General features: G+C 34.9%; 3 protein-coding genes across 11 annotated transcripts; 1 reads left to right on the forward strand and 2 right to left on the reverse strand.

Moving 5' to 3' along the window:
- The first annotated feature begins 2,153 nt into the window (after positions 1–2,153).
- Positions 2,154–6,805, forward strand: LOC18050013. Of its 9 annotated transcripts, none has more exons than XR_002906506.1 (6): positions 2,154–2,351; positions 2,455–3,232; positions 4,347–4,513; positions 4,848–4,901; positions 5,274–5,416; positions 6,017–6,105. XR_002906506.1 is itself a non-coding variant. In XM_006441413.2 (5 exons), exons 1-4 carry the CDS (start codon positions 2,185–2,187, stop codon positions 4,858–4,860), a joined length of 1,125 nt encoding a protein of 374 aa, XP_006441476.1. In that variant the 5' UTR covers positions 2,154–2,184; the 3' UTR covers positions 4,861–4,901; positions 5,274–6,110. The 9 variants fall into 9 exon arrangements, 4 of the variants coding, with proteins under 4 accessions (XP_006441476.1, XP_006441482.1, XP_024044584.1 ...); XR_002906507.1 differs by having other exon boundaries at positions 5,274–5,316; positions 6,017–6,103; XR_002906505.1 differs by having other exon boundaries at positions 5,274–5,591; positions 6,017–6,100.
- Positions 6,806–6,928: 123 nt separating this feature from the next.
- LOC18050014 (NDR1/HIN1-like protein 6) lies at positions 6,929–8,198 on the reverse strand. Its single transcript, XM_006441421.2, has one exon. It carries the CDS (start codon positions 7,971–7,973, stop codon positions 7,077–7,079), a length of 897 nt encoding a protein of 298 aa, XP_006441484.2. The 5' UTR covers positions 7,974–8,198; the 3' UTR covers positions 6,929–7,076.
- Positions 8,199–8,510: 312 nt separating this feature from the next.
- On the reverse strand, positions 8,511–12,560 carry LOC18047180 (alcohol dehydrogenase-like 6). Its single transcript, XM_006441422.2, has 10 exons — positions 12,335–12,560; positions 12,096–12,232; positions 11,715–11,752; positions 10,938–11,260; positions 10,647–10,729; positions 10,474–10,549; positions 10,319–10,380; positions 9,812–9,907; positions 9,547–9,708; positions 8,511–8,859 (listed from the first exon to the last, which is right to left on the reverse strand). Exons 1-10 carry the CDS (start codon positions 12,375–12,377, stop codon positions 8,743–8,745), a joined length of 1,137 nt encoding a protein of 378 aa, XP_006441485.1. The 5' UTR covers positions 12,378–12,560; the 3' UTR covers positions 8,511–8,742.
- Between the last annotated feature and the right edge of the window lie 12,957 nt (positions 12,561–25,517).

Consider the following 25,517-nt stretch of genomic DNA (forward strand, 5'->3'; position numbering starts at 1 on the left):
ATATCTTAATGGCGCGAGATTTGAATTTTTTTTTTCCATCCAATCTCCACCATTCGTGAGTAAGGATGGCAATGGATACCACCCACATCGGGTTTACCATTACCAAATCCAAACCCGCACAAAATTTAAATTACCAAACCCACTCTCAACCCACAGCGGATTTTAATTTTTTTTAAGAAAACCCACCCGTTGTGGGTTTTGACAATTACCAAACTCGCAATGATATCCGGCGGATTTTTTGCAGGTTTGTACATTTAAAATTACAAATGTTCAATATATAAATTTACAATAATAACCTCAAATTCCACATAACATACTCAATTTTATTTTAAATTTAACCAATGTACATGAAAAATTAAAATTTCAATATCAATCCAACACAAATTATCAAATTTAAGTATAAAATACACAAATCCATTAAAAAAAATCACAAACTAGTATCTAAAAATAACAATTATATTTTATATTATCATTCAACACAAGATTCGAGAGAATATCTTCATTCATTCACTATCATTAGCACCATGATGCCTATGATAATGATTAAGATTAATATTTTCCAAAGAATAATACTTTTCAATTATTATTTCGAAGAAAAAATTATAATAATGAAATAATTCATTCATTAAGTTAAAGAAAAATAAACCATACAAAAACACTTTGATTATTTGGCACTTTACATAATTGTAATATTTTCTTTATATATTTTTTAGATTTAAATATTTTTCAATTAAAATTAAATTAAAAATATTAAAAAAAATATTACGGGTCTAGCGAATATCCATGAATATCCATGCGGGTATCTGCCGGATATTGGGCTAATACCAAACTCATCCGCATCCAAGTGCGGGTTTCAATTTGTAATACCAAATTCGCCCGCAACTTGCAAAATTATCCGTAATGAGCGAGTTTTGGCGGGCGGGTTTGGATGGGTTTATGGATTTGGGAGTACAATTGCCATCCTTATTCATGAGTGTAAATTTATTTAATCTTTCCACTTGGCACATCATGTGCCTCCCTAAAATGAGTATGCGATGCATTCTGCTATGTGCGATCTTTTTTTTTTTTTTGGGAGTTAAACTCATGAAATGTATTTTTAAAGTCTTGTCTTTCTCTTTTCACTTAACATGCAAAATTAAAAATTTTGGTTGGAACTTAAAAGGGGATGTTGAATAGATCAAATTAATGTTGAATCTTGATTGATTTTTCTATTAAATTTGAAAAGTACAAACTACAAAGCGAATATCGCAATGGCGCGATATTTAAATTTTTTCCCATCCGATCTCCACCGTTCATGATTGTAAATTAATTAATCTTTTTAGTTAGTACGTCAAGTGCCTACCTAAAATAAATACGCGACGCATTTGTTAAAAGTGATCCATTTTTTTTTTTCAATTTTTAGAGGAGTTGAGCTCATTAAATTTATTTTTAAAGTGTTTTCTTTCTATTTTCACTTGACACGGTATAAGTGATTAAGAATTATAGCACATATAATTATAACAGTAGATTTTTTTAAAAAAATTTAATTATATAATAAATTTGTTCTCGAGTTACAAATATTTAATATACTATTAATACAATACCTAAAGAGATAAATTATATATTACGTAAGGCCATTAAAAAAAAAGGAACAGAACGGAAAAATCTCTACTACATAAAGGAGTGCTTATGTAAGTGGAATATTATATTAAGAAATGGGCTCAATAATGATAGATAATTTATAGGCCATTTTAAAATATCACCAATCTTTAAGAACATACAAAATAATTTGTTTTCTTTTTATTTGGTCCAACATTTGTTACTTAAGTCTTTAATTTATTTAAATTATTTGTTATATCCTTGATATTATAATTTAGACGTTCTCATATTTTACCGTCATAAATATAAATGATTTCTTAATATATAATTTTTTTAATTTTTGACAAACTCATAACTCCAAATTAAAAATAAGAGAAAATAATAAAAAATCCAAAAGATTTTTTTTAATTAGTGTTTTAACATCAACAATATAATAAATAAATAACTTAGTGTTTAAACATCGACAGTATAATAAAATAAATAATTAAATAAATATTAGGGCTTTAAATAATAAAAGCAAACAATATAAGGCGGCCAAGTGTAATTATCCTTTTCATTTTTCTTAAGAGCCTTTCTCTTCCTTTCTTCCCTTCAACTGGAACGCTAATGGAGGAAATAGAAGCACTAAAGCAAAGATGCAAAGGCGTGATCAAGAGAATCGAAAAATTACCTTCTTCAACAAAAATCCCAGAATCATGCAAGAAAACCCTTTTCAAATTAGCCAACTCTGAGCTCAATTATCTCTCTCGCCTCTCTTCTCCGATCCCTGTAAGGTGCTATTTCTAAAATCTTCATTTTCATTTATTAATTGAATTAATTGATTGTAATTTTTTATTATTTTTTGAAAATAATTTTTATTATGTACTCTTTTTTCAGTTCCAATATTGGGCACCTTGAGTCTGTAGTTTATATTCTTCAGCAGCCTTTTATAACTGGGGTTTCTCGTGTTTGTAAGTCGATCAAGAATGGGTTTAAATCTGTACATGTCGATATAATTTGTACGCTTTATAAAACACCAGTTTGGATTATTGTATCAGATAGAAACCCACGTTATGTTTCATGGGATGGGTCTGATAAGGGTAAGGGTTTGAAGTTGAGAGTTGAGGAAGTTTTGGCTGCGGCTGTGTCTTCACCCTCGTTGAAACCTTGTTCAGTTGTTCTGTTTTTCTCCAATGGAGTTGGAGAGTTTGTGAATGATCGTCTGATCGGTGAATATGGGGCCGCTGAGTTTAATCTGTCGGATTTTGAATTTTTTGAGGAAGTAGAAGATGGGTGGGTGAATGTGCTTTCAAGATTGTTTCGTGATGCATGCATGCTTGAAATAAAGCTTAATTTTTGCGGGAGTGCTGCTTCTAGTTCAGAATGTGGTGTTAAACACTCAGTTGGTGATGTACCGGGTTTTACTCTTCAAGAAAAGAATAAGAAAGTAAGCTTGGGTGCTGCTTTTGGCTCTCTTCTATCACAAATGAAATTCTGTTGTGAGGTTGAGCTGGATCATTTGCTGAATGAGGGCAATCTTATAAACTTTGATACCACAGCTTTGATTGCTCTTGTCTCGGGTATCAGTAACGGTTGTGCGGAAAAACTTTTGGCAACACCAGATATTGAACTGAGGCAGCGGTTTAAGGGAAACACTCAGTTTGTTATTGCTCAGGTGAGTTGTTTTTAAGTTCTGATGATCTATATTATTGTTTGAATGTAGATGTTATCAAGTTTCAAATGCTGGAAAATGGTTCCATCTTGTGTTCTTGGCTTAAGATTGCAATTTCATGCAATTAGATCTTTTTCAATTTATCTTCCACTGTCTTTATTCAGCCGATGTTTTCAGCCTTTGACAAAATGATATATGGCTTATGGGCTATACATAATGATGTAGCTCTATTCCATTGCTCAAACAAGATTTTGTATTGTGCATAGTTTTGACCCTAGATTCCATATTATACAATAGTAGAATTTACTAGCTAAGTAACACAGACCCCACCATTTAAGGGCAGTTATTGCAAAATGTTCATTTGGTAGGTCTTTCAGTGAGAATAATGGATGAGTTGTCTGAGTTCTATTTATATGAATAGGAATTAAGCCTTGAAACGAGACAAAATGTGTACTTCACTATATAAGGGGTGATTTGAGTGCAAAGTAAGAAATTATCAGTTATTGATATAGTGACATATCATGATAAAGGTTTAAAAGCTTTTAAAGTTGCAACCTTAGGGCAAAGTAGTAAATCCATTGGCTGTTTAAAGATATGCAGCATGTAATATTATTTCTAAAATTAAACTGAGAAGTCCAATCTTCTGTGCAACCTGTTTTGGGAAGTTGTTCTTTTATCTATTGTCTTTGATAGTTTTATTAAGTCCCAGTCTAGTATGTTCATTGGATTTGTGGTAATAGTCAAGTTGCTTTTCATATGAAATGAAGCTTAAAGGCATGAGTTTGAGGTGCTTTGCTTAACAAGAATGTAGATAAACTTCCCTTTCTGTCCTCTTCCCCTCATTGTATTTTACTTTTCATCTTTTTCTGCAGTGTTTTTCCTCAATGCTTGTAATTGTTGGTTGTAATTATTTGCATTTAATTTTGAGTAACAATTATTTGTTGAATGTTCTGTTAAGAAATAAGTCTACTTTTCTGCCATATATAATTCTTCAGCATACAACTATATCCTTTTTTACTCGTAATTTTATTATTATTATTTTTTACCTATTGAAGATTGTACGCATTAGTATGATATAAAACTCAGCTTACCGAAGGTTATCTTGACTGCTTGCCAGGCACTGTCTGAAATTCAAACACCAATCGATAAGGAATTGGGTGGTGTAATAGCTGGAAAAAAGGGTATAATATGTGAAAGTGTGCTTTCTGAATTCAAGGAGTTAGTGTCGATGTGTGGAGGGCCTAATGAAAAGTTGAGAGCTGATGAATTACTGAAGTGCCTCATGTGAGTTCTCTGAGCACTTGTACCTTTCTTGAACCATTTAGCCAAGGAAAAATGTTGGGTGGAAAATTGATGTCAGAAGTGACTATGAAACGCTGAAGCTTACATAATTTGGTTGTCGTTGAATTCTAAGTCCACAATACATGTAAGCATTGCCCTTTGTGATGCTTGAAGTCGGGAGTATTAAAAAAACTGGGGATTTTAATAATGTAATTTTCTTGTTTCATGCACATTGGTTTTGAAAGTAAACAGCTACTGGATGGGGATCAAGGCCAAGCTTGGCATTGAGCTGGTCCTTTCTATCTAATTTTAGTTAGTGATAATTGCCAAAATTCAGGTCAATGAATTGAGCTTTTTCAACAGTGAGCTACCTCTTCTTTGCCGTAGTAAGGTTAGTTTGAGCTCCTTTGTTTCCTTTTGCAATCCCTGCTTTTTGTCTTTGAGGTGTCCTAAATATGATTAATAGTTTTAGAGACGCAATATAGGTATCATCTACGTAGACAGAAATGGTAAAAATATTCTGTAAATCCATCAATGCTAAACCAGTCTTCCCTGCTTTAAACAAGATTGGTAGCCTAAAACACAATATTTTTGCATTTTTTGCATATTTGGATGTTGATATTTTGTGTATTAATCAACTCTGAACTTCTAATGCTCCTATCTGAACAAGGCTGGTGGCCTAAAACACATTCTTTTTGCTATTTTTGAATAATTGGACGCTTCTTATCTATGCCTTTGATACGAACTATTTGATCACGTTTAGGAGACCTTGAAGTCAAAAGTGAAGACAATGCCAAAAAACCAAGGTAGCTGAAACAAGCCTTATTGAGACAAAGAAGAGAGAGTTCAGAACAAGTTTGATTTCTTGAGTTGAATTTTGCAAATTGTCCCCAACTGAAATGCAAAGTATGAGATCGCTTCCATGCCTAGTCTTCATCCTTGCAAAGTCTCTGTTTGGTTCCCTGTTTGGTTTCATAGCCGAAGGACTAATGATAAAAAATAGAATATTCAACTGGACTCAATAAACTTGAAAATAGCTTGTGAAAGCGTGGTAGTTGCAAAGAACTGCCTTCAATCTGAGGTATCTTTATTTCACCTAGATTCCAGTTTTTATATGCTTCCAACGTTAAATACCACCAAAGGAGGAAACACTCAACGACCACAAATAATGTTCCTCCAAATCAAATTTCTTTGATGCTGACTTCAAATCTTAATATCATTGTTGTCTATGATGAAACCCAGCTAGCACAAGCCTTACAACTGTTTTCACAATTTATTGTTGAAGAAAACAGGAACTCATGACAGATTAGATTTTTAGTTTGGTTTCAATACTTGGATTGATTGTGGCACAGGAAAATGAGACATAATTGTTGTGATTTCAATTCCAAGTTCAATTGACATCATGAATTGAACTGATTAGGGTTGCGCCAGTACATTTGTTGTGTCTATCAATTAATCCCAAAGCAATCATTTTCATCATTTACTGCACTAATTATGATTGAACAGGGTTGTGCATGATAGTCCTTCTGTACGCATGGTGGGCCTTCCAACCACTAGAAAGCTGGCTTTGAAGAACAAGGTTGTTTTCGGAACTGGTGATCACTGGCGTGCTTCAACTTTGACTGCCAATATGGCATTTGTAAGAGCAGTTTCACAGACGGGGATGTCTCTTTGTACCATTGAGCATCGACCGAGGGCATTAACTGGTGATTAGTCCATGCATGGTATCGGGACTGTATAATGACATGGTTTCCTGGAGAGCTGTTATAGGTAACAAAACATAGTTCTTATTATAATATTATATTTCGTACCCACGTGATTGCTACACTGCATTTCTGCTCATGTTTTGCTTGATAAGGTTGCTCATTGTTGTAACTGTATAGTTCATCGCAAGAGGAGGATTATGTATCAAATACCCTGCCCTAATTGAAATAAAAAATTGAAACAGGTTTCTGTCCGATGGTCATTGAAATTGCAAGATCGGTTTCCCATTCACTTAGCTGGGATAGAAGAACAAGTCTGTTTCTTGGACTGCCCTGTCTATGCACTACGTCTCATGTAGCATTTGTGAGGGCAATTCGACAGATTGGAATATCTTGAAGAATAGTTTTCAGCTTTTTATATGAAAGGTTTGTTTCTAAATACATTTTTTGAGGCAGAATGATTGTGATGGCCGTTGAAATCTTGTACAAGCAAAGGATTAATAATTATGGTTTAGATACTATAAACTTTCTCATGTTTTGTTTTCTTTCTGCCTCCACGTATGCTCCTATTCAACAAACTGAAATCCACACGTTACTTGCACTGCAAGTTGCTTTTGTTAGGTAAATTTTGAAGAAATTCACCATCATTTGTTACTGTCGAAACCATCTTGAAATTGCAGTGTTTTGATGAAAGAAAATTGCATTGATATGATGAAAGGCAAATAAATAAATACACAAATAATGCAAATGCAAAGGGAAATACAGAGGAAAAAAAACTATCATGAACCTGGTAAAAATGAGTTTCCAAGCCAAAAATAATGGGGAAATTGAAAAAAATGAAGAAATGAAAAAGAGATACAAATTTAAAGCTTCAAATTGAAGCTACAATTGCTGGCTTTAATGCTGATCTTGTTGTTAGCTGATAAACTATCCACAACCAGCAGGCATTGACCCAAAATCTTCACTTTTCTCAGCTTCAACTTTCCAAGTTTGATTGCCACTGGAGCATCAACTTTGAGATCTAATGGAATTCTCCCTGTTTGTTGCTGTTCTTGAATTGCTTTCATCAAAGTGCTTCCGTACTGTGTTTGGCCGTTTAAGGCCACGTCTAGCTTTGTTACATTTTGATGACCCTGATAGAATTTCGGCAAGAACCCTTCACACAGCTTAGCTCTTTCATCCCAGACACTGAGTTTTCCTCCTTTTTCGTAGTAAATTCCGATTTTCTTGTTTGGATTGTTGGCTGTGATCTTTACGTCGAATTGTGCATACAGTGTCAAGTCTAAGTTGAGCCTCAAATCCCTTATTCTCAAGCTGTCAACTGAGTATTTGGGAAGTTTTGGCTGGAAAATAAGATAAAGAATGCCTCCGATGGCTGCAAGGATGATCAAGAGAAGCACCAGGATGCTTACAGTCCAACAAAAGCACTTACAAAAACAGCTTCTGCTTTTCTTTGGTGGGTTTGGATGCATTACTGGAATGCTTCGTTGTGGAGGATTTTGTTGTTGATGTGAACTGCTGCCTTTCTCTTTTGTTGATGCTGCAGCTTCAACATCCATCACTGGATGAATTTTCTGATAATCTGCCATTACTAAAAAAGAAAGAAGAAACAACTGCTTCCACTTTTTGTTCAAGTAAGCAATATCTGAAAACTTTGCATGGATACAATAAGAAGGGTGATGGTGAAATTCTGATGCCTCTTTATTGACAAAGTTGAGTTGCTTGTTGACTTTTGTTCTTTTATAGAAATGCTTCGTCATTCAAAGGAGCCTTTTCGGGTTGAGAAGTCCTCACCTTCCTCACCTAATAACTACATGTACAAAGCCTGGATATTGGAGGTAGGTCAGCTAAGGAGGAAGCCTTGTTCGATGAATCATATGCCAAACATCCTTCTGAACTCATGCTTTTTCACCAAATTATTAGGAGCTTTTGATGCCACAATTAATTAATCACGTGATATCATGTGATTAGTTTACAACACAGCACAACCGTTGGTCTATTACATCATTGACTAAACTCAATTTGTATTTTATAAACTACCAAACTTGCCTTGTGCAATAAGAGTGATTCTTTAACCCATTTATTGGACAAATATCAAATAAGTTTTTTTTTTTTTTTTTTTTCACTCTAATCCATTTTTTTTTATTTTAACTCAATTTTTGTTCTCGAATAAAAGATAAATTCAGTAATCACAACTCAATAAAAATCAATTAGAGTAATTTTTATTCACCTCCTTCAACTTCAAGGTTCAATCTAATTATACAAAAACAACTCTAATTTGAGAAAATAAACAGACATTGACGAAAATATTTTATCAATTTTTATTAACTTGGATACATCAAAACATTTAGAGTTGAGGCTTACTAAATACAATAAACAGAAGAAAGCAACAAATTCTCTGGAAAAAGAACAGAGCTACATACTTCTCATAGATCTCCACAAATGCTGTGCATTATCACTTGTGCATTCATCCATCTGACCACAGTGTTGTTTGGTCTCTATTTCTTGGTTTCGATAACCCAAACATAACTATTTCGGCATATGAATTACACTGCGCAAACATTTCCCTTCTTTCATGAGATTAAAAGCTTGATTGATATCCTCGAACAGGAGATTATGGGTGATAAACTCATCGACCATGAACTCCTACATGATAATACATCATGAAGTTAACAAAACACATGTTCTCTGACAATTTGAAAGTGCAAGCTAATTGTTCTAGAGCCCAATCAATGCACACATCAGGGGAAGGAAAAATAAATAAATTCATGCATGTATTCGTATTTTTCTTAGTGAGTGCTTTTTCCGACTTAGGTTCGCAGCATTTCATTAGGCTTTAGTTTGATTCTGGGCTTTTAAGCATTAAGAGGATAAAGATTCCATATCCTGAGGATGGTTTTCAATGTACTTCCGAAGATATTTTGTCTCATACAACATCGTAGCTCCATAAGCTCATTTGAAAAGGCAGGGGATGAAGATCAACAAGCTGGTAAAGGCTGCAATATTCCATCAGAATTTTCAACAGGATGACCATATACCCGATAGAAATAGTTTCATTTTGCTAACATTTTTCTTATAGAAGAACTACACAGCAAACCTACTCCTTTCAAGGCCTCTGTATGACGTGTGGATTTATATTTGACAGTAAATGGCTGAATGTAAATTCCATTATATAAGAAGCCTTTTGAACCAAATTCGACTTATTGTTCTTTCTCTTCTTTCCTTTGCGCGACTTCGTCTTGGTAATTGTTATTTGTTTCATTTCAGTTTAAGATGAAAAGCAATTATTAACTAAGCACAATTCCCACAAGAAGGTTTTCTAGTGTTTCTTACCTTTTTAAGATACCTGTTTACTAATGAAGGAAGGTCAGTTTTAGGTTTCCATCCACCAAATAGAGAGCCTTTCAGTGTTCTTCCACTTAGAAACAGTCCATAGTGTGCTGCTACTTCGGGCTTCAGTTTTGGTACACCAAGAGTCACTGCAAGACCCCATCCCTAAGAGAAAAATTAGAAAACAAATAGAAGTTTTAAGTCAGGTAGTGTACAAAACACCTATAATAGAAAACAAAACATTAACAGCTTATTTAATAGATCTTACATCACAGCAAGATTGTAAAGCAGTAGTTATCATTCCTGTATCACCAATACATTCAAACGAGTAATCTGCCCCTCCATCAGTAATTCTCTTAATAACCTGAAATGTTAATAAACACAGAATGTTGATCAAACTTCAGGATTCTATTAAATTATGTATTGCAGGTGTGCATTGCATCAGCACATCAGTGTGTCTGCAATTGCATGTCTCCACAAGTATGCTACATGGAAGGGCACAAAATTAGAGCTCATGTTTGCATTTCCTTGTTATACTTGCATATTACACACTATAAATAGCTTCTTCAATAGGATCTGAATTCTTATTACCACTGGTGATAAGGCTGAGTAGTCCCTTGTTTGTTTTTTGGGAGCGAAAAAGAACTAGATTAAAAAGTAGAGATAACCACTTTGTGTCTCACTAATGCACTTCTTATGTACTCATACAAATTTTTTCTTTATTTTGTTAAAAAGTTGCTAAACTGTTGCTGCTAACTAGACTAAATGGTAATACCTGTTGAACAGGTTCATTATTATCATTTGGGTTGAGAAACTCTGTAACTCCAAAAGCTTTGGCTGCAACCATGACAGAAGACCATCATCAACTAAAAAGTCTTATGCTATGTAGTAGAAAATCAAAGAATACAGAACAGAAGTACCCAAAAATACCTTTTTCACATTTCTCAGGGTTAGTGTCAACGCCAATAATTCTAGACGCTCCTCTGGCTTTTGCACCTTGTGCAACCTGATAGATTATTGGTTCAGATTTGTCCTAAAAAATAGCTGAATGCAAATGGTTTGAATATGTAAAGACGGATTTTCATAATTATCCCTATACTTACAGAAAGGCCTACAGTTCCAAGACCAAAAATCACCACAGTTGATCCTTTTGATATATCTGCCACATTCCACGCTGCTCCAAGACCTAAAATATAGTCTTGGTTAACAAACACACTCGCCCGGGACAAAGAATTACATCCTCAGTCACACAAATAAGCGCTCATAAATATATGTGCCCACATTTTTTTACTCATTGAACTTTCTGACTTAAACAAACAAAAGAAACATTCTGCGTATGGAAATGAAAGAAGTCTCAGACCATTGGGATGTTGCAGCATAGCTTGAAATTTTACCTGCAGATAGTCCACAACTCAGAAGGCATATTTTTTCAAGTGGTGCAATTGAGCTAACTTTGACAGCACATCCAGAATGCACCACGGTATACTCACTGAAACTTGAAACAGCACAATAGTGATAAACAGGCTTTCCTTTAATTGAGAAGCGTGTCTGCTGATCACTGTGCATCACACCTCTCCTTTCCAATCCCAGAACTTCACACGTGTTGCTTTTATCAGATTTACACTGTCTGCATGTCTTGCATTCTCCAATAAATACTGTAAGCACATGTTCCCCCTCGTTGAATTCTGTGACTCCCGGTCCGACACTTTCAACAATCCTACAACATTGTGGCCACTGGCTCAATACAAAATGCATTCTCATAAGATAAAAAGAAGCATTAAACCATCTACAGCTATTGAACTGCTAATAGCACCATACACTAAGCAATCATCCGTGGTCTCTAAGTCTTACATACTCTGATTTAATCCTTATTGCATAAGAAAACATAACTATCTTTGACTTTGCGGGCAATGACACAACTGATTTGCTATGACTCTCCCTCAGTCTCACAAATGTAAAAGCATGATACATTTATGTTCAACTTTCACCCAATATATGGCATCTAACTCATAGACCAAACTCTTAGAATGTCCAATTAAAATTAGTTTATGCAGGGTTCAGTGCTTTCCAGAAACATCCTACACTTTAGATAGGACATCAGTATAACTATCCTCAAGCCTTCAGTAAACCCAATAAGTTTAAATTACAAGTGAAAAAGATGTAGGAGATACCCTGATGCTTCATGGCCAAATATTCGAGGAAATATAGCCTGTATAAATAAAATGCGTTGTGTTAGATACATACACAATGCATATCATCTTGCTAACCAAATGCATTTGGGAATGAAAAGCAGGTGTTTATCCTACTCAATCAAGCACTTTTATCATAAGATCCAACATTAGAAGCAAATTTAAATATATTCTTCAACTTGAGCATTCAAAATATGAGTACAAAACAGACTATGATGCATACTCAATAGAAGCCCAATAATTCTTAACAACAAAACACCCCATCTGTATTTGCTTCTTTAATTTTCAAGCACCAAGAAGGCAGATACAGAACTGATTTCAATCCACACTAAAAGCAAAAGCCCAAAAAGCAAGAGTAAGTACTTGTGTCTCCCAGGCAGTGATATCACTTCTGCAGAGAGAGGTGCAAACAACTTTGATTCTAATCTCCTCCGGCTGCGGCGGGTTCACTTCAACTTCCTCCACCACCAGCGGTTGTCCAGCTCCCCATGCAACCGCAGCTGTTTCTCACAATATTCAACAGTTATAAGTAATAATAATCAAATAAAAATGAAAAACAAGAAGATGGGTATGTCTCATTTTTGCTTACAAATGTGATTTACCTTTGCAAGTGATGACTTGAGGTTGCTTGATGGAAGTTGACATTCTAGGAAAGAATCTGAAGAAGACAAATGTGACCCCAGAAGAAGCCGAAGTTCTTAGTTTGCGGAAACTCTTGTTGGTATGATGATGATGTCATTGTCTTCAATTTGTTGGAAGAGTGGTGGTAGTTGGTGAGAGGTGCGGTAGTTGGGAAGGAGGAGAGTATAAAACTATAATTTTTTTGAGGAGTGAGTATGAAACTATAATTTAGAAAATTTTTTATCATAAGATCCAACATTAGAACTTAGAAGGAAATTTAAATATATTCTTCAACTTGAGTATTCAAAATACAACAGACTACGAAGCGTACTCAAGAAAAAAAAAATTATAATTTTCTACAAAAATTTAGAATTAAAAAATACTATTTTATATAATTAATTTGTTAATAATAAAACTCCCCCCCCCCCCCCCCCCCCCCCCCCACCCCCAAAAAAAGTCCAATAAAATAATACATTGTTGTTATGCAAGGGTGCGTGGCCATCGACTTTTGGCAGCCGCATTCCGCACGCTTAGCTCACCATGAGGTTCAAGTAAAAAGGTGTGACCGCTCGTTACATTTGTTTGGAAGGCTAAGTCACTTGGTAGATTAGAGCTCACAAAATTTGCCACGATTCGATTATTTGACATGAATATGACATGAATAAATATATATGAGTTGTTAAATTTGATATGATTATTAAATAGATCATATCCGAGTCGATAAAATTTTTTCCGGTGTTGGGTTAGAGTTAAAATTCTTGACCTATTTACTTGAACAATGACACGATTATATTTTTTTAAATTTATTTCTAGATTATTTTCATTAAAACTCAAATATTGGACATGATTCTCTCTTTTTATTTTTTTAAAGGGTAGATATATACATAGTATTTTTTTTATAAAATTTTATATAAGTTTAGAACTTTAATAATGTAAGTGTGTAAAATATTGGTATAAATGTATACTTTATTATATTGATATATAGTATTATTTACATATATATAATTCAAAATTTTAATAGTGTAAATGTGTAATATTTTAGGGGTTGTGTGTATATGTGGGTGTGGGTGTGTGTATATAACATTTGTTAAATATATAAATATTAAACGAGTTATTGGGTAACCGATAACTCTATGAAATGAGAGTGATCATGGTACTTTTAGACTTAAATTATTATTATTTAGAGAGTAAATAACATATTTTTATTGCATTTTAGTTTTATTTTGTATGAATATCCATTTTAGTTTATTTTTAATAAATTGCGTTGTTTTAAAATAATTTTGTGTGCTTAGATTGTGTGCATAATTGTAGGTGATTGGAAGCTCAAATTTTAATAAAGGAATGCTGCTGCAATAGGCTTTTAAAAGATGGAAAAGAATTTAGTTACAGAAGAATTGAAACAAATCCGGAACAATGCAGTTGTTGTAGGCGTTGCTGTAGCAATCCTGGATCAACGACAGAAAAATTTTGCACGAGATATTTAGAATATTGCGATCTGCAGTTTTCTAATCTAGAAGATACGTGCCCTAGACTTATGTTTACCCCAATTTTCAACTATAAAAGGAGCACACATCACAAGGAAAGAGGGGAGTTGTCACCCAAAGAGAAAAACCACAACAAAACAAAAAAAAAGAATTTAAGAGAGAGATTAAGGGGCTGCACAAGAGGAGAATTTGCATAAATCAATCGAGAACTCAACCCTTCTTATTCTTCTCTTGTTTTCTTATTTTATTATTTTTTATTTATTCATGAGGATGTGTTTGATGATTGAAACTTTGTTCTTTATTTTTCTTTTGCAAACCATGAACTAAATTTATTTGTGATTGAGTGATAAACAATCTTGATGGTTTATTGACTGAATATATGTATTGTTGCATGTTTGTTATAGTATTTTTTTATAGTATTTATTTCTATTCATTATTTCGGCTGATCACACATTTAATGATGCTAGCTAAGAAAAAGCCACAAAAGGGTCTATCTTAGTGGAACATATCAAAACAATACTTGGTTTTAGATTGAGTTTCCTGGATTGAGTTTAACTTGATTCCAAAAGGGTCATGCTTAATCTAAAATTAGTGATGAACTAGACATATGGATTCACCTTGTAGGGTAATTAGAACCTAAGCGTGTAATGTTATATTTTATGTTGGCATAACAACTGATCGCTGTTAAGTTGCATATAAATATAAGATATCCAACATGTGGAAGCTGATGATACATAAGGAGTCTACCCAGTGCTGTAGCAAATGTTGTAGCAACTGAGCCAAACATTAAAAAAATAGTCAAAACCATTAAGTGAATTTAATCACTCAACTACTCTATTCCCATTGGTTTTAACCTTGTGTACAACGTGAGAATTTATTTATTGCATTTTTATTTATTACATTTTATTTCAATTAATTTATTAGTTTTATTACATGTTTTATTTTAATTAAAGTAAAACTGCACTGTTGAGATTGCTGTATCAAATCTGATAACATCAATCCCTGTAGAGACGATCTTGAATACTCATCATTATATTACTTATTGTGTATACTTGCACATTAACACCAATAACATTAGAATTTATCGTAACAATAACACATTTATTTTTCATGTCGGGTTTAGGTCTCAATATTTTGACACAATTATTAAATGAACCGGGTTTGAGTCAACCTAAATTTGAGACGACACAAAACTGATACGACACAAACACGACCGGAAGACCCTTTTTGCCAGCTCTAGGTAAGACTAAGCTAACTAAGAAAGAAACAAGAGCCAAGAATGCACACCACTAGCTCCTACTGGTTGGTTAGGTTCAGAGGACTAGAAGAAATAAAAAAGCCAGAGCAAACTAGGTGTGAGACAAGTCTTATATGTGGTTGACTTTAGTTAAAATTATTTCAAAACTTCCAACTTATACATCCAACTCCCATATTTTCTATAACAAATATATCATTTTCTTAAGTTATCAATTACTTTATGTCATATATAACAAGTTATCACCACATGAAGACATTGATATAGAAAGTATGTTTTGTGATTGTCGTTAATTTGGATCATCCACATTAGAAAATGAACATAGAGGTAATCGAGAATAAAACTCTTATATTCATTTCTATTTACAAAGATAGGTTGCAAACCTATAGTTCAATATACAACAGATTCTCTGTAAAGAAAGCATAAGTACAAGATGTAATGCCTTATATCATGGAAACTACTAATCTCAAAATCTAGATAGGCCAACTTATCTAAGTATTGATAACTAACTAGATCTTTCCACACTCCCCCTCAAGTTGGCTTAAAAATATCTTGCATTCCTAACTTGCATGTAAGATAAAGGGTTGGCAAAATATGAGCTTGCACTAGGCTTTTCCAGGCCTATTATTGAGGATAAGCCCAAGCAGTTCAAAAGGCTTGGACATGTTTGGGCCGGGCCTAAGCTTTTTTTATTAAATATAAAATAATTTTTTAATAAAGTAAAAAAATTCTAATTAGAGATAATTATCCAATACATAATAAAATAATAATCCAATACATAAAATATTAATAAAACAATATAATAAATTACCAATACTAATAAAAAAATCAACATAATATTTTGTGTTTTTTTCTTTTTTATTTAAATTTATTTTATTTATAAATTAAAAAACTTTCCTAAGCCCTTATCCAAGCCCAATCAATGCAGGCTTTGTATTATTGGCCCCATATCCAAGCCTAATCCATGTAGGCGGGCTTTAGGCCAGCAGGCTTGGGCCATGCTAGCTTGGGTTTAGGTTGAACCTGACTTTTTTTGCCAACCTTAATAAGATAATCAAATTCCCTCCTTTTAACCATTTCATGAGGAAATCAGCCAATTGCTCTCTTGTAAGAACATAGCTCGTGGAAATTAAGCTTTCTTCTAATTTCTCCTTAATAAAATTTTGATCAACTTCTATGTGCTTTTTTTTTTTTGAAAGAGAAAGTAAGCCTTTCTATTGGATGAACTTCGATAGTAACAACATGATTTGGGCTGGAAAATCATCCAGTCAGATATCGTTTTCAAAATCTAATGCCACCTTAGCTATTGAGTGAGCCATTACATTGCCTTTCCTAAAGACGTGGTTAATGGAGAAACCATTCTGATTTTTCAGTTTTGCCTGAATCTCTTCAATGTCCCAACATATCTCGGTTCTGCTACTCTTTTTGCCCAAAGAGAGCTCCACCACTTCTTTGGAGTCTGATTCAATTATTAATGGCATACAATGACTTTGTTGAGTCACATACATCCCAAAAATCACTGCTTCAGCCTCCATGTTGGCTACTTCTCCCCTGAAAGGGATTTTTTTCACTGCTGCAGCTATTATTTTACCCTCTGAGTTTGTCACAATTGCCCTCAATCCTGCCTTCAACTTAGAAGCTTGAATAACTGCATCCACATTCACTTTGAATCTGTCCTTTGGGGGAGGCTTCCATGTTTGATTGCTATTTTGCTAACCCAAAAGACCTTGAGCACTAGGCGCTTTAATTCTTCTGTAGGACTCTATTATAGCTTCTGCCCTTGCTGCTGTAACCGTGGGATCTTCCATCTTCCCTTCTCTGACAAACCAATTTCTTGCATACCAGACAACCCAACAGATTGCAATTATTTGCTCCACTTCTTTTTTCTTCCTCTTTTTAGCCAGCTCTTGCATCACACTCAACATGTCCTGATGAGCTATCCACTTAATATCTTTGTAGAATTCTGTTAATTTCCACACTTTACGAGCTGCCTTGCACTCCAATAGGGCATGAAAAGCATCTTCACTTTGACACTAGCATCTTTGGCATACTGCGTCTGTTACCACTTTCCTCTTTCATAAGTTGCCTGCAGTTGGTAGCATGTTTTGAGCTGCCCTCCACATAAATATTTTTATTTTCTCTGGAATGTCAGCTTCCCAAATAACCTTCCACTGAGTTTTGGAGCCATCTGAGCAGCTTGGATTCCCTGGGGACTTCAACTTAACTGCCACTTGATACCCACTTTTCACTGAATAATTACACTGCTTATCAAATTGCCAAACCAAAATGTCCTTCCGTGGAGTTCTTGGGAGAGGGGTCCTCAAGATTCTCTCTGCAGCCTCACTTGAGAAATGCTGAACAACCATATCCTCCCTCCACTGATTCTCCTCATTAATAAAATCTGCCACCATTGCATTCGGTTGCAATCTTGGTAGTTTAACTTCTCTAGATATATCCATATTCTGAATCCAATTACTCTTGCAGACTGGCACCTGTATCTCGTTCCCTACCCTTTATCGCAATCCCTTGTGCAGCACTTGTCTACCTCATAAGATGCTTCTCCAAACAAAAGATGAGCTTGATCCTAACTTTGCCTTCATAAAGCCCGAGTTCTTGAAATATTTCGCCTTCAAAATTTTTGCCATTAGGGACTCAAGATTCTGCAGAATTCTCTACCCCTGCTTGACTATGAGAGCCTGATTGAAGCTGGAGCAATCTTTGAACCCCATTCCCCTTCTTATCTTGGCATGACATAATCTTTCCCATTTAGCCCAGTGTATGCATCTATGATTTTCAGAAGATCCCCACTAAAATCTTGCTGTAGCTCTTTCAATATCTTCACAGAGAGCTTGGGGGAGTTTGAAAATACTCATTGCATAAGCTGGAACAGCTTGCACCACCGCTTTTATAAGCACTTCTTTTCCCCTACAAGAAAAACTTTTATGCTGCCAGCTGGAAAACTTATTCAAAACTCTCAGTTTTATGTCGCTGAAAAATTTTATCTTTCTTCTTCCCACCATAGAAGGCAAGCCAAGATATTTCTCGTGCTTAGAAACCACGTTCAGCCCAAAAATGCTTTTAATCTCCTTCACTTGGCTTTGGCTTGTTCCCAAACTGAAAAACATTGACGACTTTTCAAAGTTAAACACTTGGCCTGAAGCTGCTGCATAGTCATAAAAAATTGTCTTCAGATTTCTACAATCAGTGCTTGATGCTCTTGTAAACACTAAACTATCATCCGCAAATAAAATATGCGTGACTGACAGCTCTCTACTAAATTTTATCCCTTGTATTCGGCCTCTATTTTATGCTCGAATCACCATATTTGAGAAACTTTCTGCACACATGATAAAAATATAAGGCGAGAGAGGACATCCTTGCCTTAAACCTCTTTGCGGATTGATGACACCCTTTGGCTCTCCATTAATCAAAACTGAGATCCAACTCTACTCCATCCTTGCCTTAAGCCTAGCTTTTGCATTGCACTTTTTACGAAATCCAACTCCACCCTATCATATGCTTTACTAATGTCTAACTTCAAAGCCACCAGCCCTTGTCTCTTGCTCCTACTCAATCTAATCTTATTCAAACACTCATATCCAATAATAATATTATCAGAAATGAGCCTGTTAAGGACAAAGGCACTTTGTGTAGGGGAGATGATATCATTTAAATTTTTCTTAAGTCTATTAGCCATCACTTTAGCTATGATTCTATAGATAACATTGCAAAGGCTAATAGGCCTAAATTCATTCACTTTTCTAGGCTTTTTCACTTTCAGAATTAAAACGATGAAAGTATGATTTAAAGGCGCAAGGTTACCTCCCTCATTCAAAATATGAAGACAGGTTGTGATCACTCCCTCTTTCACTGAATTCCAATGATTCTGAAAAAAAACTGCAGGGAATTTGTCTGGGCCAGGTGCTTTTGTTGGACACATTTGAGCAAGAGCATCTGTAATTTCTTCCTCCGAGAACGACTGCTCCAGATAAGCTGCCATCTCCCCTGTGATTTTGGCTGGAAGATCCGAAAGGGCTAAATTCATCTGCTCATGCGAAGGCTTTGTTGATGTAAAGATATTTGTAAAATACTCACAAAACATTTTTTCCACTACCTCCACATTTTCAATCCAGTTTCCATTTCCATCTTCCAAACCGCTGACTTTGTTTTTTACCTTTCTCGCCGAAGCTTTTGAGTGGAAAAACTTCGTGTTTTTGTCTCCCTCTCTCAGCCAATCCGCTCTTGATCTTTGCTTCCAGAACATTTCCTCATCCAGGAGGATATTGTCAATTTGATTTTATAGTCTTCAAACTTCCTCCCCACCTCGAATATGGTTGCCTCCATTTTTTAGCTCTTTAAGCTGGTTCATTAAACTCTCTAGCTTTCTCTTTCGATCTCTAAATTCCTCCATACTCCAACTCTTCAACTTAGCCAACGAGGCTTTTGAAATCCTCTTAAACATTTCCATTGAATTGCTACTGCTCCAACAGCTCCCTTCCATCTACTCATGATTGACAATTTCCTTGCACTTCTCGTAAGGACTCCACATATCTTCATAGTGTACTCTATGGAGAGTTCTTTTAGCATGTCTATCTTCCTTCCCTTTTTCTAAAACCTCCATCAATATTGGATTATGATATGAGCTCCAGGAGACTAAATTCACAGCTGCTTTGTCTTGAAAATAATTTCTCCAATTACTATTTCCCAAAAACCTGTCTTGCTTCTCGTCGATCAAGTGATCCCCAAACCTCCTGTTTGACCATGTGAAGGGGTATCCGGTGCTCCCCATGTCAACTAAGTCACAATCTCTTATTGCTTCTCTGAAATCGTTTACTAAACAGACCCTTCTATTTTTTCCTCCTAACTTCTCATTTAGATTCAGCACCTCCTTAAAATCTCCAAAGCATAACCACGACAATGAGTAAAGAGCAGCTAACCTTCTTAATAGCTCCCAAGTAAACCTTTTTTGGTCTGATTCTAGATGTCCATTCACCCTAGTGCACCTCGAGGAACTTCCTGTTTCACTATAAACCATTGCATCTACGTGGTGTCTACTAAACGATTTGATCTCCACATTTATGTCTGAATTCCACATCATTGCCAATCTGCCTCCCAGACCTTCTCTACCGACTGCCAAACAATTCTGGAAATGTAAATTATGAGCTCTCTCTTGCATTTGCCTTATCGTCATCTTTGTTTCACAAAAAAAAAAACAAATTTACGGCTTGTACTTCCGCAAGAGTTGCTGGGCTTCTCGGAACGTTCGATTTTTGCCCAGCCCATGAACGTTCCAACTTAAGAGCTTCATGGTTGTCGGCGGTGCTGGTTTTTAGCCACCGCCGATATTCAATTTTCGATCTTCTGCAATTCATCCCTGTTTCCACACCCGTCATTCTCAACATTCAGTCTTATAGCCACTGCCTTTTCTTTCTGGAGCTACTATACTATAAGCTTGTTTTGAGGGCTATTCAATTTACTCTTCTTTGGTTTTGGGCTTTCCCAATCCATAGAACTGCTGGGTCTTTTTATTTTTGCGAGCCCTTACTTTATTCCCCTTCGGCCTTCCACATTCCAAGCTTGATACTTCCATTTCTTTTTTCTGGGTTTTGTCATTTCCGCTCTTGGCCCACTCTCATTGCTTTCAATTTCGGTTTCCATTTGATTCTGAGGCCCATTAATTTTTTCCTTACAGCTCATTTCTTCCAAATCCCTTATTATTTCCTCTTCTACCCTCTTAAAATTCCCCCCTCTTTCTGAACTCCTGCCATTTCTTTTATTGATTTTTTGACTTTGAAAATTTCCTTCCTGCTGATTTTCTCTCTTGCCCATAATTTCGTTCTTCCCAAGCATTCCCGTACAGCTATCACCTGGTTGTCTGTGTTCTAAGGCCCCTTGCATTAATTTCATTTCACCTACCCTATGAGTTTCTCCCATATGTCTACTCATACTATCCATACCCGTATTCCTTTGGATTCGATTCACTTCATCATCCCCCACTGATTCTTCAATTATGTTTCTTTTTTTTGTTGGTGTTGAGGAGCAAGTGTGACTTTTACTGGGTTCCGAATCATATTTTTCTCTCATCGTGCTCTGTTTTAATCTCTCTAATGCAGTGGTTGCCTTTAGCCATGGGCCGTATGGGAGCTCATCCTTTGATTGGGATCTATAATGCCCGCATTCCCTATATTCGTGCCCTATTCTTCCACAACAGAAACAAAAATTGGCAACCGTTCATACATGACTCTCATAGGAATGTCCTCTTCCTCTTCCCCTTCTTGTTCTAACTCGATTAGCTTCTTCAGTGGCTTGGTGATGTCTACTGAAATTCTGATTCTTAGAAATTGTCCAAAACACTCCTCAGCTGCATCTGTATCTACTTCTTCCACCTTTCTAATCACCTCTCCTAATTCCACAGCCATCTCCTTTGACATACACATAATGGGAACATCATGAATTTGTACCCAAAAGGATGTATGACTAAAATTCTGCTTTTTAACATCCCCTATCCCCACTGGTTCAGTGAGCACAATAAGAGCTCTGTCGAAATGCCAAGGGCCTCCCATCATAATGCTTCTTTTATGATTTTCACTCCCAAACTTAAACATGAAGACCTTATCCCCTAGGCTTTCTATTTTAACTTCCCGTGAAGTTTTCTATACCTTATGTATTGTAAATTTCAGACCTTCAAAGCTCACCCCCCTTGTATTGAGTACTTTCCCAATTAGGCACCCTTCAATAATCTTTTCTCCCTTAGTTTTCATTTTACTTTTGAAAGCCACTCTTCATTCTTCCTCTTCACTTAGCTTTATAGCTCTGCACCTCTTAATTAAATCTTCAGGATCCATCTATGCACCCCTTCTCCCAGCTTTTGAATGTTCTGTAGTGTAAAGGACAATGAAACTTCTATCTTAATAAAGAAAAAGCATAAAAATTACTCAACAACCCATCCGAGAGTGACCCTAAAGAGTCATGATGGCTCTACTCTCCCTCTCATCCTTATTCGTTTTCAGAGAAAACTAATAAAGAAAGAGACCCGAAAGAGTAATAACTTCTATGTGCTTAGTTGTATCATGTTGGACAAGATTGTGAGCTATTGATTGTAGCTTTATTACAAAATAAAGTTTCATAGGTACTAAAGTAGAAATTTTGAGATATTCAAGTAGCCATTTTAGCCACAAAAGCTCACAAATTCCCTGAGCAACAACTTTGAATTTGGCTTCCTCACTACTCCTTGCTACAACAATTTGCTTTTTGCTTCTCCAAGTTATTAAGTTCCCACGAATCAAAGTATAATATCCTAAAGTAAATCTTCTATCCATTATAGTTCCTACCCAATCAGCATCAGTGTAGGCTTCAATCTTTAGGTGGCCATGATTTGCAAACAATAAACTTCTTCCAAGTGTACCTTTTAAATACTTGAGAATTCAATAGACTACTTCAAATTGTTTTTGTCCAGGTGATTGCATAAATTGACTCATTACACTTACTGCAAAGACAATATCTGGCTGAGTATGTAAAAGATAAGTAAGACTTCGTAGATGCCTATGAAATTGTTCTCGATTCACTACTTCCTCTGTACTTATTACTTGTAACTTTAAATTGGCTTCCATAGGTGTTTCTACTGGTTTGTAGCTAATTAAAATAGTCTTCTTCAATAAGTTTAATATATACTTCCTTTGAGAGATAAATACTTCTCTTGGATCTAGCAAACTCCATTCTTAAAGAGTATATCTTTTTTATAAGTTCTCTGACAAAAACAATCTTTAAATCCTCTAATTCTCCTGCATCATCTCTAATCAAGAAAAAATCATCCATATAAACAATAAGTATAGAAATCTTAACTTAACTTGGTGTTTGTAAAATAGTGTATGATCAGCTTGACTCTGATGATATCTATATCTTTTGATAGCTTTAATGAATTGGTCAAACCATGCTCTAAGTGATTGTTTCAACCCATATAATGATTTCTTTAATTTACAAACCTTTTTTTATTCCATATACATTTTCAAAACCCGGTGACACATCCACGAACACTTGTTCCTCTAAATCACCATTTGAAAAGGCATTCTTTACATCTAATTGCTGCAATAGCTAGTTCAAACTTGTAGTAAGAGACAACAACACTCGTATTAAATTACCTTTGTTATTGGTGCAGAAGTTTCTTGATAATCAACCCTATATGTTTGTGTGAAGTCTTTAGCTACAAGTCTTGCCTTGTATCTCTTGATGATACCATATATATTTCATAATGAACACCCACTTACAACTTATTATTTTCTTTGACCTTGGCAACTCAATAATCTTCCATGTTTTATTGTTAGCAATAGCCCTCGTCTTTTCCTTTATAGATGTCTTCCACTCAACATGCTTCAAGGCCTCTTGTATAATTCTAGGAATAGAAACTTTGGAAAGATTAGTTGGTAAAAGCTCTATGATTGGGAGACAACCTATGTTATGTCATAAATTTAGTAATAGGATGCACAATACAAGAACGAGTATCCTTTCTGAGTGTAATTGGAATATTTAGATCATAAAAAAGATTGCCATCTTGCTAAGACTCATGAATTAAAGATGGGTTAGGAAAGAACTACTTGTTGCATTTAACTTACCGTCATCCAGAGAATGTTTTTGGCAAGTAGTAGGTTGGTGCTCTTTGTTCTGACAACCCTTCCTTCGAGAGTAAACACGAAACTTAAATTGAGGTTGATTTCATAGTGGTTATCCCCCTAAAATGTTGTCTATAATGTTTGGCTCAATAAGTAATGGTAAAAAAAAAACTAAGTGAAGTAACATGTACAGGTGCAAGTATTAGTGAAGTACCCAATAATTCCCAAGAATGGTCTTCTTTGTCATTATGTTCCCACTGGAGAACATTTTTGGTAAAATAAGGTTAATGCTAAAAAACTGTCACATCCATACTTATACTAAAATTTTTAGGCACTGGATTATAGCATTTGTACACTTTTTGTTTAGGAGAATACCCAACAAACACACTTTTTAGCCCTAGGATCAAGTTTTGAACAATCTTGTTTATGAATATGCACAAAAACAGTGCAGCCAAACACTTTAACAAGTAATAAGGTGAAGATCCTCATGTAGGAAGAAATTGTCATCAAATTAGTTAGGGGAGGCTCAAATTTTAATACTCTAGTTGGTATTCTATTGACCAAATAAAAAGCTATAATAACAACCCCAACCTAAAGATATTTAGGAATTCTTATAGTGAACATTATCGACCTAAAAATGTCAAGTAAGTGACAATTTTTTTCGTTATGCTATTTTGTTTTATTATAGAATATCAAAACAAGTTGACTGATTAAAAATACCTTTTTCTTTTAGAAAGCTACTAAGAATAGAGTTAACAAATTCTTTCCATTATACGTTATAAACACTTGAATCTGAGTATAGAATTGATTTTCAATCATGGCATATAATTCTTTAAACACACTTGAGACCTCATATTTTTCTCTCAAAAAGTACACCCAACATATTTTAATGTGGTCATCAATAAAAGTGATGAATCACTTAGTTCCGGTCACATTGGTAACTAGAGAAGGTCCCCCACGTATTATTATAAATTAGATAAAATGGTTTAGATGCTTGATAGGAATGTGAAGGTTAATGCACACGATGATGCTTGGATAATTGATAAGTTTCACATTAAATTAATAAAGGATTTAAATTCTGGAACAGAGATGAAAACAATTGTTTTAAGTACGGAAAATTAAAATGGCCTAACATATAGTGCCATAACATTATTTAACTTTGATCAAGAACAAAAATATTACTTCTTGTAGCATGAGCTTGTCTACTCTTGAAGAAATTATTGTCAAATAATAGAGTTTATCCACCTTTCTAGCACTACCAATTATCTTCTCTGAATGTAGGTCCTGAAATTCACAGTGAGAATCAAGAAATTTGACAACATAGTTAGAATTGTAGGTGAGTTTACTTATAGACACAAGATTACTTGAAAGCTTAGGAACATGGAGAACATATTTTAGAACCAGATTTTCTGAGATAATTATTGAACATTTTCCTGCAATAAGTGAGAAACTACCATCAGCAATTCAATTTTTTAAAGTACTAGAACATGGAAAATATGTACTAAACACATGAAACAAACTAGTCATGTGATTAGATGCACTGAATCAATGATATAAGATGCTGGATTCAAAAGGCTAGTTAGGGCACTTGTGGGGCTACATGAGCTACCTTTTTAGGCAACAGAAACTGAAAGGACACTTGAAGACTAAGCTAGGTTTAGCAAGTTGTAAATATGATCAAGTTGCTCCTTATTGAAGGGAGTTGTCCTTATTTCACTAGTAATCTGTAATCCACGCCCACTTATATCTCCAAATCTACCCCCTTCCAATTTGCTGGTTTGCCATGTAATTTCTAGCATGTTTCTCTGTTTTTTACAAA

The sequence above is a fragment of the Citrus clementina genome, unplaced genomic scaffold (genome assembly GCF_000493195.1).
Source record: "Citrus clementina cultivar Clemenules unplaced genomic scaffold, Citrus_clementina_v1.0 scaffold_3, whole genome shotgun sequence".
NCBI lineage: Eukaryota > Viridiplantae > Streptophyta > Magnoliopsida > Sapindales > Rutaceae > Citrus > Citrus x clementina.

Excerpts from the sequence above, each read along its gene's own strand:
- LOC18047180 (XM_006441422.2), bottom strand. The coding sequence starts at position 12,377 with ATGTCAACTTCCATCAAGCAACCTCAAGTCATCACTTGCAAAG. Across the intron at positions 11,753-12,095 it reads TCACTGCCTGGGAGACACAA|GCTATATTTCCTCGAATATT; the intron begins GTACTTACTCTT and ends TTATTTATACAG. Across the intron at positions 10,550-10,646 it reads TTGGAACTGTAGGCCTTTCT|GTTGCACAAGGTGCAAAAGC; the intron begins GTAAGTATAGGG and ends ATAATCTATCAG.
- LOC18050013 (XM_024188816.1), top strand. The coding sequence starts at position 2,185 with ATGGAGGAAATAGAAGCACTAAAGCAAAGATGCAAAGGCGTGATCAAG. Across the intron at positions 3,233-4,346 it reads CTCAGTTTGTTATTGCTCAG|GCACTGTCTGAAATTCAAAC; the intron begins GTGAGTTGTTTT and ends ACTGCTTGCCAG. Across the intron at positions 4,514-6,016 it reads GAATTACTGAAGTGCCTCAT|GGTTGTGCATGATAGTCCTT; the intron begins GTGAGTTCTCTG and ends ATGATTGAACAG.
- LOC18050014 (XM_006441421.2), bottom strand. The coding sequence starts at position 7,973 with ATGACGAAGCATTTCTATAAAAGAACAAAAGTCAACAAGCAACTCAAC.